At 44.8% G+C, this 17,836-nt stretch overlaps 1 protein-coding gene across 1 annotated transcript in view; it reads left to right on the forward strand.

Moving 5' to 3' along the window:
- CFAP263 (cilia and flagella associated protein 263) overlaps positions 1–17,836 on the forward strand; it is a 614,832-nt gene that overhangs the window by 275,389 nt on the left and 321,607 nt on the right. Inside the window, exon 5 of the mRNA XM_069654512.1 lies at positions 8,017–8,097. Coding sequence (XP_069510613.1) covers positions 8,017–8,097 — 81 coding nt within the window. The remainder of the gene's footprint in view (positions 1–8,016; positions 8,098–17,836) is intronic.

Below are 17,836 nucleotides of genomic sequence, written 5' to 3' on the forward strand. Positions count from 1 at the left end.
CAAACCCTCACCAAAATAGTCTTTGGTAACCCCCACAAAGTAATCGTCCGAAGATAAGAGCCCAAGAGAGGTCTACGCAACTGGGCCAAGAGGCACAGCAAGCGTGCTAGGTTTTCAAGATCTCATCATTCCTCTTAGTCTTCGAGGAGATTTTTAAAAAGGCGTCATCGCTCTAGATCATCCTCTACTGATTCCTCGCCCAATGGGAAATGGGTAAGATTTCGAAAGAAAGGCGGCTAGTAAGGCAGAACTGGAGAAATTCCATCTGCAGCTGTTGGAGGTGTTTCAGAAGGCAGCACAATCAGCACCTTCGAAGGAGTCATTAGACTTCCGACCCCATCATGCTCAAGGCCTACAGGAAGTTGATGAAAACCGCTATCCGCGCACCTAAGAGCCAGGACAGCATGTCATTGAAGGCTGCCAAGACCTCAAAGGCATCTGGTGTGCAACTCATGGCCTCTACGCCTCAAAGGGATACTCCTCCTCCAACCCACTCAACACTGTTGAAGGTATCGAATTCGATCTGAACGGATGCCCTTTTTGGAACCATCAAAGGTGTACAAACCACAGGGCAAAGGAGACTTTCTTAAGTCTATGGCTTCTATTTTTGAGGAGGAGGTCAAGGAAGAAAGTGCTAATTATGATTTTGGCCTGGAGTACGGCACTCCTGATGTTCCAGAGGGGCTACTATCCCAGGAATCGATAATGAGGGACCTAGTGGACACCCTAAAGGATGCCTGTGGTCTGGATACTTCCCCAGAAGTTGATCTTGGCACCCCTGGGGTCTCAGGTCGTGCTGATGCTTCTTAAAGATCAGTAGTGGCAAAGGTGATAGAATACCTTGGGTGGGTAGGATCATCTGAGTATGAACAAGATAACTTGACCTACATTTTGGATAAGGGGCCACCTAAGGACCCAATCCTTCCTTTTCACACTGCAGTCAAGAATAGGGTGTTAGAGAACTGGAAAAGATCAGACACCACTCCTGCAGTCCATAATGACTTTACAAAGAAATACAGGCCATCATCAATGGATCCCGAGTTACTAGCGAAACATCCTAGACTCCAAAGTATTGTGCTTCAAGCAGCCAATTCTGCTTCTAAAGGAGCAGCCTATCCCACTGTTCCACTGGACAGGGAGGATAAAAGGCTTGATTCGATTGGGAAGACAGTTTCTTCTGACGGGAGTATAGCCCTGAAGGCAACCAATGCAACCTGTGCACTAGCAAAGTTTACCTTCACTTTGTGGGAGGTAGCTGGAATGGCATCTGATCACATCCCAAAGGTGAGCATTATTCGGGACGGAAAAGATGCAATCCGGGCTGGACACAGCTGTATTTGTTTGGAACAAAAGCAGATGAAAGCCTTGAGAAATTGCAGTCGCTGAATTTCTGGCCATTAGGCAGCCCCAACAGGGTTGATCAGCTACATCTTCTGCACAGGGATGGAGAAACCGTTCATTTTGGTACTATTCCTTTGTTGGGAGAGCAAGGGGTCAGTTTACACAAAGGGGAGAGAGAAGGCAACCACGAGGCGATCGAGGAAGTACAAGCAGAGGAGCTGCTGCAACACCTTCAGCCTTGCCTTCCTCACCAACCGGTGCCCCAAAGCCACTTTGAGGACTAGAAACTCTTGACAGTGGTGGGAGGCAGGTTAACCCAGGATCTGAAAGAGAGTCAAAGTATTACAGATGCTTGGGCTCTCCAAACTGTCGCCCATGGTTACTGCCTCCCCTCTCTGAAGAAACCACCAAACTACCCCCCCTCCATAACCATCCCCCAAGGCCTTGAAAGTACCAGATTTGCTCCTTTTACAGGAAGGTCAGACACTGTTAGCGAAGGGTGCAGTCGAACATGTACTTGCAGCAGAGAGAAATCCAGGCTGATACTCTCCTATTTTCTGATCCTGAAAAAAGACGGAAGGCTGTGACCCATCTTGGACTCGAGATTCTTGAACAAGTTCCTCAGGAAGGACATGTTCAAGATGGTCACTCTCTTGCAGATCCTCCAGGCCCTTCATCTCCAGGTTTGGATGGTGTCATTCGATTATCAGGATGCTTATTTTCATGTGCTGATTCATTTCGAGCACAGAAAATACCTGAGATTCGACGTTGGCAATTCTCATTATCAGTTTCGAGTTCTGCCATTCGGGCTGACCTCCGACCCAAGGGTGTTCACCAAGCTTATGGCGGTGGTGGCAGCAAATCTATAGAGGGTGGGATTCACATCTGGACAGCACCTGCCACTCTCTCCACAGGCTGGGCTTCTCCCTCAACTTAAAGAAGTCCCACATGACACCTTCCCAAAAGCTGCAATTCATTGGAGCTGTCCTGTACTCTTCCTCGGGGAATGCTTAGCCACCTGAGGTAAGGGCTATCCACATATCACAGACGGTAGACACATTTCAGAGTGCCCCAAATCTTCTGGCCTTCGATTTTCTGAGGTTGCTCAGTCTCATGGCATCCTGCATTTTTCTGGTGCCAGAGGTCTGCCTGAGAATGAGGTCCCTTCAGTGGGCTCTCGGGACTCAGTGGTCACAGTTCTCCAGCAGGATGACTGATCTGGTACGGATCCCAAGCAGGGTCGTGCAGGATCTCCTGTGGTGGGCCGTCAAGGAGAATGTGTTAATCAGGGAACCCTTTTGGCAGCCATGGCCAGAGATTATAGTGGTTACAGATGCCTCACTCTCAGGTTGAAGGGGGTCACACCAATGGTTTGATGATCAGCAGGCGCTGATATCTTGTCATAGTCCAAGCTGCAGATCAACCTTTTAGAGCTGAGGGCAAGCAGACTAGCGCTGATGGCCTTTCTGCCCTCTGTGTGAGGAAAGAGTATCCTGATAATGATGGACAACACAGTGGCCATGCATTACTTCAACAAGAGAGGGGGTTTAGAGTCACTATCACTGTGCCAAGAGGCGATGCAGCTCTGGTTTTGGGCACTGCAAGAATAAATCTCTCTGTTGGCAGTTCATCTGGCCGTAGAGGAAAACACGGCGGCTGGCACTCTGAGCAGGCAGAGCATAGTCTCCCACGAATGGGAACTAGTTGAGGAAGTCCTTCAAGAGATCTTCACACTTTGGGGAACCCATCAAGTGGATATGTTTACATCCAGTTTCCACAGGAATTGCAACCTTTTCTGCTCCAGGGAATTTCCTCAGAGAGGAGCTCTAGGGGACGTGTTGGTAGTGGACTGGGAATTTCCACTCATGTACACGTTTCCACCGATCCCCGTCATTCCTCATGTTCTCAGGAGGTTAAGGGGATTTTCGGAAATCCATGATCCTGATTGCCCCGTACTAGGCCAGGAGAACGTGGTATCCTGAACTTCTGGAAATATCCATCTGCCCTCGGATTCGTCTTCCCCAAAGAGAGGATCTCCTCTCGCAAGAGGGAGGTTGCATTCTTCATCCAGCGATCAGGACCCTCACTCTCCGTGCATGGTTTCTGAGAGGTTGCGGTACAGCGATTGGGACCTTCCGGAAGGCCTCGTGGGGGTGTTGCTTTCGGCCAGAAGGGCCAGCAACTAAATCTCTATACCGCTGGTGCTGGAACAAATTATGCAGCTGGTGTAGAGATAAAGGAATTGACCCTTTTACTTGTGACACACCATTGGTTTTCTCTTTTCTTCTGCACCTAACTCATTGGGGTCTACAGGTTGCTACAGCTAAGGGCTATCTGGCTATGCTGTCCATTTTCAACCGCTCACCAGAAGAAGGTTCCAATTTTAAGGTTCCGGTTGTTATCCAGTTTTTAAAAGGTTTGACCAATATCTTCCCACCGGTTCCATTCATTGCCCCGGTGTGGGATCTCAACCTGGTTTTTAGCTTCCTGATGGGTTCTGCTTTTGAACCACGTCATTCATGTCCACTTAAGATGTTGTTTTTGAAGACTGTATTCTTGACGGCCATTACCTCTGCTCGCAGGGTGAGAAAGCTTGAGGTCTTATCCTCCAAACCACCATTCACCGTCTTATATAGGGACAAGGTAGTTTTGAAGGTTCGCCCCTCTTTTCTGCCAAAAATAGTGTCTGAATTTCATTTGACGCAACAAAATGGTCTTACCTGCTTTCTACCCTCCTCCTCACCCATCTAAAGAGGAAGAGAGGTTACACAGACTTGCCCCTGAGCTTTTATATTAACAGGGTTTCTAAAATAAGATTGGATGACCAACTTTTTATTAGCTTTGCTGGGCAAAGAATGGGACAAACGGTTACTAAACAAACGCTGTCTCGGTGGATTATACTGTGTAAATCTGGATGTTACAATGTGGCTATGAAAGAGGTTCTCGAAGGCCTAAGGGCACACTCACCCAGAAACGTAGCCACTTCTTCATGCCTCCAGAGGGGAGGACCACTGCAGGATTTCTGCAATGCTGCCCCCTGGTCTTCTGTGCATACATTTCCAAAGCATTACTGTTTAGATTCCCTATCAGGCCGAGAATCCAGATTTGGAAATGCTGTTTTACACAGCTTAAACCAAAATTGAACTCGTCTTTCCCACCTACTGCAAAGGACTGCTATGGGAGAATATCAAAGATAAGGAATACATGGGAGAAAACAATCCATTCTAAGAACAAATGACTTACCCCTGCTAATGTTCTTTTGACTGGATGTTCCTCCCACATATTCCTCATCGCCCCTCCCAACCATCCCCACTGCCAAGAAGGAGTTCCTTGATTTACACCTTCCTCTGTTAATACTCAAGTATTTCTCATCTTCGAGACTGCTGTGCTGGTGAGAGGAAAAACACAAACTGAGGCAACTGGCGCGGTGTATGCCTTTTATACCGATGTAGATGTCATACTCGAGGAGGTCGGAGGCCCTCAAAGGACACAAGGTCGATGACGCACTTCACCCTCTGCTGAAAAACGTTTTCGAGCTGCAAGCAGGATATTGGAGTATATCAAAGATGAGGCCTACGTGGGAGGAACATCCAGTCGAAAGAACATTACCAGGGGTAAGTAATTTGTTCTTCTATACTAATCAAATTCTCCTTTTAAAGAAATGTTTTCACAGAAATATGGAAAAACAAAATAATAATTCAGGCTCACAGGAATTATTCATTTTATTTGATGTATCCAGAAACCTTCTTGTTGTTTAAGTAATTGATGTCGAGGTTATCCACTAGTTAATCTGCTATGATACCAGAAAACAAAGTATTGCCAGACTGTAAAGTGTCTGGTAAAGTCTCACTAATGCTGCTTTGATTTGTTTCAATTTAATGTTTTTCTTATAACACCAAGAAAAAGGAGGCACTGCGCACGCTTAAAGTAATTCTAAAATAGTATTAATTTCCTAATGAATAAAATGCTTGCCCATTGGGGGGGATTTTCAGACACAAGAACAACTCGACAGGTTTTTCTGCGCATGGGCTTTGTCAAGGTTAATAGAAGGCAATATATTGAGTGCTTTTCTTATGTTCATGGTCATGCCTACCATGTTTTGAAATCCCAAAATGGTGGCCATCTTTAAATGTTTGTCAAAACACCTAAATGTGTCACAAATATTATTTTAGAGAATAAATACACTCTAAAAATCACTGCTTGGATTGTGCTCTAAATTAATGGATATGTCCACCATCATCGACTATCAAATATGATCCCCAGCCATAAATAAACCACCATTACACCAAATTATAACAACCTCACATAATGTATACTCTAGTCCAACAGTCCCATTATAAGACAATTTTAAAAATTGAAGACATCCACATATTTATCTTCTAAACTCAGGTTGGATGTATATATGAGTGCGTCTTCCTACTCTGGCAGAGAGATAGAGAGAAGAGAAAGAGAAGAAAAATAGGGATGGGGACAACTAGTTGGGGAGCCCTAGCAAACACTAAGATGGTGAGACCCCTCTGTCAGAACCTCTCCTGTGGGCTGCTCGAAATCCCCCCCCCCCCCCCCCCGCCCACTACCTTCCATCTGTCTGTCTACATCAAACAGCCTCCAGCAATCAGCAACCTGCACTGAGATGGCCATTTCCATGACGGGACTCTCTTTGAAACACTGGTTCCCAGAACACCTTCCAGGGAGAGTTCCTGTTACCTAGAGGAAGGTGTCCACCCTCCTCAGGGGATTACAGAGACCATTTCCTGGGTTGGCTGAAAATGGTGCTTTGGGTACACCCAGGCCACGTGGCTAGTACATACAAACCCAGGCCACATGGCTAGTACACACAAGTCCCAGTCCTGCATGAGTCACTGCTCACCAAGCTGACATCCAGTGCTTGTGGCTGTATAAATGTGTAGGCTCAGTAGCCAGCCAAGTAGGCAAGGCTTATATTTGAATGTCAATAACTGCCACCAGGCTTACTGGGTTACACAATTTCGATATTTTGAACCAGAGGTGCTCGAATGGACACAACCCACCTCTGTCTGTTGGAACTTAGTGTTCCGGCAGCTGTGTTCAGGAATGCACATGTGCCCTTTGAACTTGCCCTGCTGCCACTGCAGGGCAGCTAATGGGGATGTCAGGAGACGGTCACAGCAAGGTACATGTGAGCATCATGCTTTTTGGTATGAAGCATTATGAAAGTGAGGTTTGTTTAGCAGATCTCACTTTCAGAAATAGAATGACCTGCATTTATTATAACAAATCAATAAAGCTAATACTATCCCACCCTCACCAGATGCCATTCCGTCACAGACCTTGACATTCATGCCCAGAGGCATTGGGCCTCATTACAAACCCGGCAGAGTACAAGTTTGCGGGCCGGATGCCTTTCCCCCTGCCAGGTCTGACCTGCCGGGCAGGACGGCTCCGGCTTGCAGACCAAAATGAATGGTGCCGGTGCTACCGTCTTCCCCATTCCCATTGAGTCCTGAATCAAATGGGAATGGGGTGTAACTTTTTCCGATGTCTGGCTTCAGGGACCGCTGGGGCTGTAATGCCCCGGTGATTCCCCATTGCCAGGTACCGGAAAAAGTACACAACTCTGGCATCAGCCTGCCTTTTTTACCGGCACGGCTACCGCCGGAGTTGTAATGAGGCCCATTATATTCGGAAATGGCCAAGTCCATTGTTCTTAAAGCAATATTAACAATACCGGTATGATGACAAGTATCATGATTGATCTAAACCACGAGAATACAAATACTGATTTGCCACCTCTCTATATGCAGAAACATACTATAATAATTCTATAGCAGAAATCTACAACTACCTGCTAAAGCTGCATGACGCAGTGAAAGGCGCGCTGAGGGAAGGCATGAGGGCAAACGGGCAGCACTAAGGACAATATCTACGAATTCCTTAAAAACATCCAGTTTAGACATTCTCCCCTCCTCCATTTGAGGGTTGTGGCTGGAACCGCCGGCCCTTCTCCACTGTGCCTGCTGTTCCATGTTGGATTTGGAACATTGAGCTCTGGTCCATCATACCTACTAAACCTGGGTGGACTGGGAACCACAAGAGGCCCTGGAAATAATAAAGTGGCCCCATATTACCGATGTTCAGCAAGTCCAACCCTTTTCCTACGAGAACATGTGGAAATGACATGGGCCACCACACAAAAGTGACACTGGGTGCAGCCGCCTACCGGTAAACGTCCACATTTCCCCTGAAGGCCAGTCCACCCCTGCTACTGAACCCTGAGACATGCGACAGGAGTGAAGCAGATGCTACCATTACATAGTCTAGTCTAAAGACAGATGGCCTTCAAATGAATCTCGCAGGGCCTAATCTTGAACAGAACTTGTTGGCGACCCCTGGGCAAAACACCTGTCTGGAGTTTAAAGTGACCAGCACACATGCAACTACTGTCCACTGTATTTCACAGCGCGTATTCCACATTTGCACTGTGGATGCCCAAACGCCAGCCAACCCGTTTTTCATTCACGTGTGTCATGGTGTGTGGTAACCATCTGGCATGGTGCAGCAGGGGCCAGGCAGAACGTCTTTCTACGGCCCCCCTGCTGCACCGAAGCAGGTGTGTGTGAAGAACTGCCAGGATTAATTAGCAACTTTCATGCAAGCATCTTCAGAAACGTCAATAACGATTCTCTCATTTTGTAGGACATGTTGACAGATAAATTGCGCTTGAAGAATGTATCCCTGAAGGTCCAAAAGAAGAAATTACGGATGCAGCTGAAGCAGGTAAGTAGCACCAGTGTGCCCAGCCCAATGTATGACACTTGCCTGAGGTTGCCTCACTGGGCGTAGGGGCGGGACGTTGAGAGGCAGGTGAATGCAGGACACCAGGCAGTGTCCCTTTTTAATGATGGGCATGAAACGGGGCTCAGTATTTGGTAGTTTTAGAGGGGTTCCTTTTCAAATGAGTGATGTGCAAATTGAAGCCTATACGTGCCTTTGTGCTCCATTTAATTGTAGTGCCTTTCCGAGACGTAGAAGGGCAGGAAAGCCGAGATTGCTTCCCCCCTCGCCTTGGGAGGGCACCTGCATGTGATTTCCACGGGGGGCCTAAAACAAGATGGCTCCAATGGAATATGCCTCGATTTAGCACCTGCCAAAGGCAGGCGATTCCACTGGAATCCATTATAGACACTACCCGCAAAGCATCGTTTGCAGGCAGTGCTTTTATCTCACAAAGTGGAGCGGAAAAGCGAAGAATAAAGGCGGTTTTGCCCACATTTACTCTTCGCAATGAAACTCTGCTTTTTTACTGTTGAAAAATGCATGCAGGGGACCCTCAAGACCTAAGTGCGAGCGTTGCTGATCTACAGCAAGCAATAAGCATTTTGTTACAAAATGACCCCCACAATCAGAGCAGATTTTTGATGGGTAACTAGCAGGGCCACACAGGTGATGGGATTGAAGTACACCAGTGATTCGATGGAAGAGACATAGCATGAGAGGCTGGGGGTCAGAAAATATGAGCAGGGGGTACTGCTGAGCAGGCCGACGCTGACATCTTCGGAGGCTCCGACATTGAGAGCACACTTCGGCAGCATAGTTATTCTCAACCCTACCATTTTGGGGTTAATAATCATTGTCCCGGTTTCCTGTTTCCCTTTCCCTCCTCCCCCAATTTGTCTTGATCAGAGATCCATCTCCTTGGAGGCGGGCTGCACAACTAAACAGAAATTACAGAGAATAGCTGCATATGGGGTAATTGAGCTTAGGCGGGTGCTGCTCTGCCAAGAGCTGGGCGAAGGCCATTCAATGCACCGGAGGAAGGGAAGTTGGTGGAGAAGTTGAACCGAGGTTGGTTATGGCGACCAGAGAGTCCATACGATGTGGAGGTTAAGCAAACTCAGAGGTACTATTTCAGCACCATATTGGGCAGGGCCACTGTTAAGGCAGATTTCAATTTTGGTGGGTTCTGTCTCATTTTATGGGACCATACCCTCTTTTTATTTTTTCCTCAGTTTGCTTTATAGGTTTCCTCATTTATTTTGGTGTCCAGAGGGACTTCTGTTGAGGCCACCCTGCTACTATTCCCCTTTTACAGTATATGTTCGTTCTTACGGTAGTCCAAAGGCTCCCAGGCCAGGGTGTACTTTGTAAGCCTCCCGTATTAGCCGTAGAGGAATTTTAACCACCTACTTTGAGTTTTTGGGGGTAGGGTGTCGGTATGATATGATAGGTTATTTACAATGCGTTTAATACCCAGAGGTTTCTAAGCGCGGAAGCTAATATTTAGTTTTTAGTTCACTGGGTGTACAAGCTGATTTATTGCATTAGTTACAAACTGTACCTTTTAGAGTAGTCCTACTCTGAGCCATTTTGTTTTAGGGGCTTCTCTTTGTTCAGGAAATAAATTAGGCCGGTGTAAAATGTCCTTTGTGAGTCCATCATTGCACCCTCCATAGTGGTTTGAATTGGCCTTTACTAGTTCCTGGCCCTGGGCAGGCCATTATATTTCCTTTAGGGGGACTCTGAGTGTTTGGCTGTTTTTGGGGCTAGTCTGATTGGCTGGCCCTCAACACCTGTGTTTGAACCCCTAGTGTGATTGATGGGTTGACTTAGGACCGCTGCTGTGAGTTTGGGTAAATATAAGGGATACCCTGTTCCAACACTTTGTTCTGCCAGATTTCTGGAAGCTGAACAGGTTGACCTAGCTGCTGGAGGATTTTACATGGTTTGGGCTGCTGCTGCAGAAGTGTTTAGACCAGGTTTGTCCACTCTGGTTGATTCCCTTGCTAAGGTCTGGGTCAGGTTTTCAACTGGTGGACGTTCTGTCTGGGTCTTCCTCCTTTTCCCACTGGTTCTTCCTCACCTGCTCGGCTATCCTGCGACTGTTGTCCGGGCCTTTCTGCTTGGGTGCCATGGTCTCCCGCCTTGGTGCTGGAAGCTACTGCCACTTTGCAGGGTCTTGGGACACCAACACCCTGTCTCATCCATTTCTCTGGGCCGTCCTGGTTCGACTTCACTATTGTCTTGGGCTGTTTTTGCTGCTCGAGTGCTGTCCACATTGGTCTGGTGAGCCAATAGGTGACCTGTCTTGTTCAGGTTGCTCTATCCTCCAAGAGCCATCTGTCGCTGCTTTCGCTTCTGTATGTTGGGCCCAACTCCTGAGAAGGTCGAACATTCTTCTTTTGGGCAGGATGAATCCTTCATCACACCCTGTAAAAAATATTTATTCTCATGGGCTGTTTTGTCTTTCTGGAACTGAATGATCAGAAACAAACTCAGTGATTACTTAATTCTATGCCTTGGGTTGGTGGCTCATTTGAGATACGTCCCGCTCCATCCTGGATTTCGGTAGCCCCCTGCCTGGGTTGGACATTGTCTACACTGGCTCTTCACCTCTGAGTGTTACCAGGGTGCATGTGTGTTAAGTGTAATACCTTTAACTAGGGTGTAGTAGGGATCCTGTGAATGAATTCAGTGTGGCATCCATGCACTCGAACTATGATGATAATTACTGTGGGTCTTATTGTCTAGGGAGTCTACTCTTAAGTCTATATGTATAGTGTCTGCCACCAGGCACGGGGCTTGCATTTTTTAATCAATAGTGAGTTTGTTTATTAATTGAGCATTTACTGTTTTATATCTACACTGTGCTCTATTGTGCGTTACGTTTCATCTCAGCACTTTTACTCTCATATTATATGTGGGACCTTGTAATAAAAGTGTATATTTTCAGTATACCAGTGTGGTGTATACTTTTGTGGTGTCTTTTGGGATGAATTGTTCCTCCCGTCAGCCTTTATCCCTCCTGAAGTTAACTGACTACTCTGCTACAGCTATCATTGTAGAGTCTGGCCTTTCCTTTTGGCTGACACACCGTTCTACCATTAGTTAGGGTGGTTCAACAGGCCTCATCAGAGGGTTTTGCTAAAATCTCCCTAACATGGTGTTGGTTAAGCAAATATTTGTGTTAATTCGCAAGGAGTTGTGTATTATGGCGAAGCGGAGGCCATGCCAGGAAGCCTGTATGTTCCACTGTTATAAAACGGAGCTCATTCTTCACGCACTCTGTGAAGATCGTGTTTTGCAATTATTGGCTTTCATTGCACACCGAGTCACCCTTTTTTAAGGAGATGATAAATATATATTTTTTTGTTGGTTTGTTTTACAGGGCCTGCAGTAGCTCAACCCATAGGAAAAGCACTTTTTGGCAGCTTATAACTCTGCCCCCCTGAACGTATTCTCACCAAATTTTGCTGAAAAATTATATGACCCCGTCAGATTGATCCTGCGAAGTTTGGTGAGGTATTGTCAGGGGGAGGGGGGGGGGCAAAGTTATGGGGAGGTCCCAAAAAGTGTGGTTTTTCCTATAGATGCAATGGAAAATAAAATGTGATCACGCCTACAGCCCAAACCGCTGGACGGATGTTTTCCAAATTTGCGGCAGGAGCGGAAGCTTGGTCCTGAAAGCGTGCTTTTGTACATTTGCTGTAAATCTGTCCAGTAGTTTTTTTTTTTTTTTAAATGACCAAAAAGTAGGTAAAAAAAATGTGATATCTGGGTTCGGTCCGCGGACTCACTTCCCTGTTCGGTCCGTGGACGGGCCTCTGATTGGTCCAGAGGGCAGCGTGATGTACGCGGACATCGGACGTGCCCACTGATTGGATGGTGAAAAGCGTGAAGTACATTAGATTTTTGGAAATGCCCACCATGTTGGATTCGCGGACATCCGCCTGTGTCCACGAACATCACGGTAAAAGCATATTGAAAAACACAACATTGCACTTGTCAAACTTATCAAACAATCTTTGGGGAGGCGAGGGGTGATGAGGATGGGATGGGATATGGCCTTAAACAGCCAAAACAAGGGGTGTTTTTCTTTGCTGATGTCCGCAAACAGCCTGGGACAGCACTGTGATGACCTCGAACATCTCAGATGTTCGGGGGCATCTAGCCTTATTTGTGCATTACAGGGTTGGTGAAAAGCAGTTTTTGGATGGGTTATAACATTGGCACCACTCAATGAAACTGCATGAAATATTGGAATTTCATTCTAGACCTGATTCTAAATGGATTTGGAAAGTGTGGTGCTATTTTGTGAAGAGGGAACAAAATTAGAGGGAGGGGGGGGTCCCAGAATATTGTAAAGGCTTATAAATGTGGTGCCATTTGACGAATCTGCACAACGTTTACAGAAAGATGTTAGATCTAGATATAAATGTTTTTGCAAAGTTTGGTGGGATTGTGTCAAGAGTGGGCTAAATTAGAGGGGTGTCTCAATATTGTTAGATGGCTTATAACTGTGTTGCCGTTTAATGAATGTGGACAGAAGGTTTCAGAAAGATTGGGGACCCAACCTTGAATGTTCGTGCAAAATCTGAATGGATTTTGTCAAGTGGGGGCTAAGTTATAGGACTATTGTATGTACGTACATTTTGACACTTTTGAAAAAGTGATATGCCTTTGGTGACTGAGGTGTAGGCTGTGGCCATGGGCAGTGGCCAGATTGCCCGTGTAATAGCATAAGGTCATGACCCGGACAATCTGGCTACTGGCCATGACCACGAGGTACGACCAATGGGGATAAAGTGGCCATGTCCACCAGGGACTGGCTTTGTGGATAGTTTTTCGAAATTGGGATAGGTTTGAAAGGGAAAAAAATGTGCTATGTGCTTGTGGTCATATGGATTTAGGGTTCTCTCTTTGCCTTCTGCTGTCCGCCATGGAAAGGGAAGAAGGGCTCTGTATGGAGCCTCGCCTTCCCTTTCCATGGTGGTCATCTTGGAAAAAGATTTTCCTTCCTACAGCGAGACATAGAGCGTGTCTCGCTGTAGGAAGAAAAATCCTTTATTTTATTTTTTTTAGCACCTCGGTTTACCGCTTTGGCCACCTGGATGCTAATGCCCTTCATCCCCCATTGGAGGGCCTTGAACGGGGGATAAAGGTCCGGAGCCCTCGTTATCCGTCCTCGCTTTGCTTGGGCTGATGACTTGTGGCTGGCAGGCGGTTATTCTCCGTAGCAGTCCCTGGAATGGAGATGAATGCTACATTATTCCCGTTAGCATAACACAAAATGCTAATGGAAATGTTGGAAAATCTTATTGAGTCTATGTACTTTACTGAGAAATGTAAAGTAGATGGAGTCTAAACGATTCTTTTTTTTAGTTCTATTTTTTAACTGTGAAAGGTGGTTCCTAAAGGAACCTTTCTTTGGTTGTTTTTTTATATATTTTTTTTGCAGGAACGTAAGGTGGGGAGGGAAATGAGGGAAGAGGCACCAAGCACTAATATGGAGGGACAGGGGGACAGGCGAAGATGTTGCGTGTGTGTTAAATTTAAGGTAGGGGGCCGTGTTTCTCATGCTCCTTGATTACAACTTCAAAAGCACTTCAAAATTGCTCCCCCTGCAGAGTGTTGTGTTGCAGTATATACAGAGGACTGTTGTCTTCAAAATATATGGTTCAACAGCCTCTTTATGGCTTGCAAGGAAACTGGTGGGATTTTGTGTCCCACAGAAGTAGGCTATGTGGTTACAGTATTGGTTGAGGAAGATGAGGTGGAGGAAGACAGGCTACTACTTGCTAAGAAAGGAAGAGCCTTTCTGAGAGCACTGCAGTGGTTGTACTGGGTGTGGCAGTGCATGGAGGTGGTCCCGTAGGAGTACTGTCCAGGTAGTCAACGACTTAGTACAACGTTGCACTCAGTGCATTTTACTTTGGTAGCTTTAGCCTTTGGTACATTCCCAACATTGGTAAATAACAGCCACACCCATGATTCACTCTTTATGCTAGAGGTAGGCACTTCCTCTAGATCATCTTCTTGGTCCTCTTTGGAAGTATTGCGCTTTTTTTGTTGTGTAGGTCCTCCAGCCGGTGGTGGTGGTGGCTCTTGGGGAGGAGGGATGGCAATAGCTAATGCAATTTTTAAGATAAATAGTAGTTTTGCTAATATTCCTCCGAGTATGTGCCCTGTACTAGATTGATAATGGATAATGAGTAAGAATAAGTGTAGGAGCTGTGCAACGGGAACATTTTGAGCTTGAAAGTTCCTAGATCTGTAGAAAATGCAGATCCGAACTGTCCGTGAAGCACAGACCCGATCGCGAAGTGCGGATGGCATTAGACGTTCGCGAACGTTGACGGACACAATAACAGTGGAAACAGTTGCAAAAAGTGAATAGAAGTGTTTAAAATGATGCTAGAAGGTGGGAAATGGCAGTCTTAAGGTTAAACTTTGTAAATTGGACAAAAGTGTTGCTATATTAGGGTAAGTATGATATTAGTAAGTTGTAGGAAATTAGCATGCACTGTTAAAAACCCATGAAATTCACTGAAAAAACTTTGTTAAAGAGACATCATGGTGAAGTTGCACTAATAAAAACCTATGAAATTCCCTGAAAAAAACTTTCTTAAAGGGACGTTATGGTTAATTTGCACTAATAAAAACCTATGAAATTCAATGAAAAAACATTGTTAAAGGGACATTATGGTTAAAAGTAAAACCGAAAAACGTAAGAAATTCACCAGTTATGGTAAACTATGCAACCTTATCTTGCGCCACCACCGTGCACTGCTAAGACTAACACCGAGGACATCAAAAATGACATCACACATGTCATTGATGACAACACTGATGCCATCACATATTTGGGCCACTTTCTTTTGTTCACTGACATATCTAGGCAAGGTGGTTTTCTTCACTGACAGTCAGAATATCAAAATTCAAAAGGTGCTATTTATCTAGATGTTAACCTTGTTGTATGTTCTTAAAGTACTTTGCTTAGGGTTTGGTCTCCGCTCACGGTGCACATACATGGGCCAATAAGCATGCCTCAAACACACAATTCATTTGTGTACATGAAGATGAACTTTAATCTTATTAACATTTTCTGGTGATGCTGTTTCTTTCTTCCTTACTGAAGATTCCCTGTATTTGCCTCTGATATGTATGCATTGTGGGTCTTCATATGTATTGTTTGTACTAGCACAAGTGTGCATTAAGTCTTGAATTGTTAGCTAGTTAGTACATGTTTAACATTACTCAAAACTCTGATAAAGTAGCATTCATTATTTTACTATTAAAAATTACAAGATTATAAATAATGTACTTCTATGGTGCATGCTGCAGCCATTGCCTATGTGTATGATAAGATATGATAGTTTATTTATATAGCGCCTATACACAATGTGTTTCAAAGCGCTTCAAAGCAAGGAAGGGAACAAGGGAAAATACAATAACATTCTTACAGGCCATGAACAGTAAGGATGTGAAATTAGCTATCTTACTCGGCCTGATGACAAGAGCTAAGACATAGACAAGGAAGGGAGGGGGAGAGTGGGAAGGAAATGGAAACAGACAGACGACTTCCGTACTAGGACTGACAACATTTCTGGTAGAGCCGGAGAAAACAAAAGGTGAGGGAGAGGGGTGCAGAAAGGGAGGGGAGGAACAAAACCGACATTTCCGATGGTGCTGGGTGGGGGACAAGTAAAGGGAGGGGGGTGAGGAGACAGACGAGGTTGCTATCATACTAGGTCCAGGGACAATTCTGATAGAGTAAATGCATAGAAGAAAGTAAGGGGAGGTGGGGAGGATATAAGAAAATGTATGATTAAGTTCCTGTATTGACAACAACAGTCCAATACAATGTTTTGTTTAGATGATTACATTCTTTAATAGATTGAGTAGTTCATGATGGGTCTCCCGATTTTTCATGAACAATAATTTCATATGTGATGTCCTCAGTGATGTCATGCTGTTGTGGTGTCATCTTTGATGTCCTGGGTGTTAGGTTTTCGGTTTTACTTGTAACCAAAACAGCCCTTTAACTAAGTTTTTTCATTGAATATATATGGATAGATATATATATATATATTTGAAATTTAAGATGCAGTGCCTGTGCAAGACCTACCTAGAGCACAGTATCTCCAGTCAGAAAGGCAGGTCAGGCTGGAGAGATGGCACACAACATGATAAAAATAAGCTTTGGAAATGAAAAAGCAAGTCTAGAAATTCTGATAATGACATGCCAGGTATATCACTGGAATTGCTCATGTGTAATTCGGAACCTAGACCTGAGGAAATGTATAAATAAATGCACAATATAGCTGAAGATGTATCATCAATGAAGTCTGAAATAAAATAATTAAAAACGGACTTCGGCTCTATCGCTAAAAGGTTGGATGAAACGGAAACTAATCTTCCAATTCTAAGATGATGTAATCGAGCAACAAGAAGGTCTGAACCATCTAGTAAAGAAGCTGATTTCTTTGCAAGATAAACTGATGGATTTGAAATCATGAGATTGACGCTGTAACATGAGCGTTTTGGGAGCTCTGGACGGATTGGAAGCTCAGAATGTGAAAGCTTCCTTTCCCAGTATTGGACCTAACTGTTGAAGGTGCTATAGAATTGGAAAGGGCATATAGAACTCTTTTTCCATACCCAAATGCAATTAAGCCACTGAGGCACATTTTTATCCGCTTCCTGCGTTTTTCAGTGCAGGAAAAAGTATTGTAGATGGCCAGAGCAAACAACAAAGTTGCCTTCATTGCGAGTTTGGTGGTAACTCGATGTAAATCTGCTGATTTACTGCCAGAATCGTTCACTGTTACCGTCCCTCTGACCCGTGGCATTACTACAGGATTACGAGTGATGGTATGGCAGTGTAAATCCCCATTTTTGGAATGAATTCTAAGGACACCCCATGGGATCTTTATTGAATTTACCATGACCAGTAATTCTGCACTTTAAATGTGCCAATTATTGGAGTAAAGGGGAGCATCTGCCTCAAGCTTTTTGCTGGAGTGGAATTCTCGACTTTACCTCAACACTTGGTATTCAGTGTTGTGGTAATGCAGCAGTGCAGTGGCTGTAATGGAATTACCACCACTTTGCCACCGTTTTTACTGCACTGCTGTACTCCTAATGAGGCCCAATGTCTGGAAAGGCAAAAGTATAGACTTCTTTGAAAACCTTCCCCAAATTGTGCTAGAGAAAAAGAAAGATCTTGCAAAAACAAAGTCGAAACTTAGGAAACTAAAAATGTAATATACTTGGATATTTTTGCCAGTGTCAGTCAGATCCAGGTGGAATAATGGGAACCATTTAGCTACTTATCAGTCTGCAATTTTTGAGATAGTGTGAGAAGTTAGCTGCAGAAACCACTCACGACCAACAGAGAAAGAATCGCATTCATCGGAGTCCTCGAAACAAATCCCAGAAATGTTTACAAAACAAAAACCTTTGATGGTTTTCTTGAATCCTTTCATTAATCTAAAAAAAATTGACTTTTTAGTCTGATGGGGTGAAATGATACCTATTTTATTTTATTGAAGCATAGGAAATGTTATCTTTGTGTGGTCGTCTACAAATCAGTGCTTGGAATGTAAATGGGGTAAATAACCCCACTAAAAGAAGCAAAGTATTTATCTGAAGAAAGAAGGCACTAACCTTATTTTCCATCAATAAACGCACCTAAATCTTTATTGGATGAATTGATGAAAAGATGGCAGTGCCCTCG

This window comes from Ambystoma mexicanum, chromosome 1p (genome assembly GCF_040938575.1).
Source record: "Ambystoma mexicanum isolate Mex_15411 chromosome 1p, UKY_AmexF1_1, whole genome shotgun sequence".
Classification (NCBI taxonomy): Eukaryota; Metazoa; Chordata; class Amphibia; order Caudata; family Ambystomatidae; genus Ambystoma; species Ambystoma mexicanum.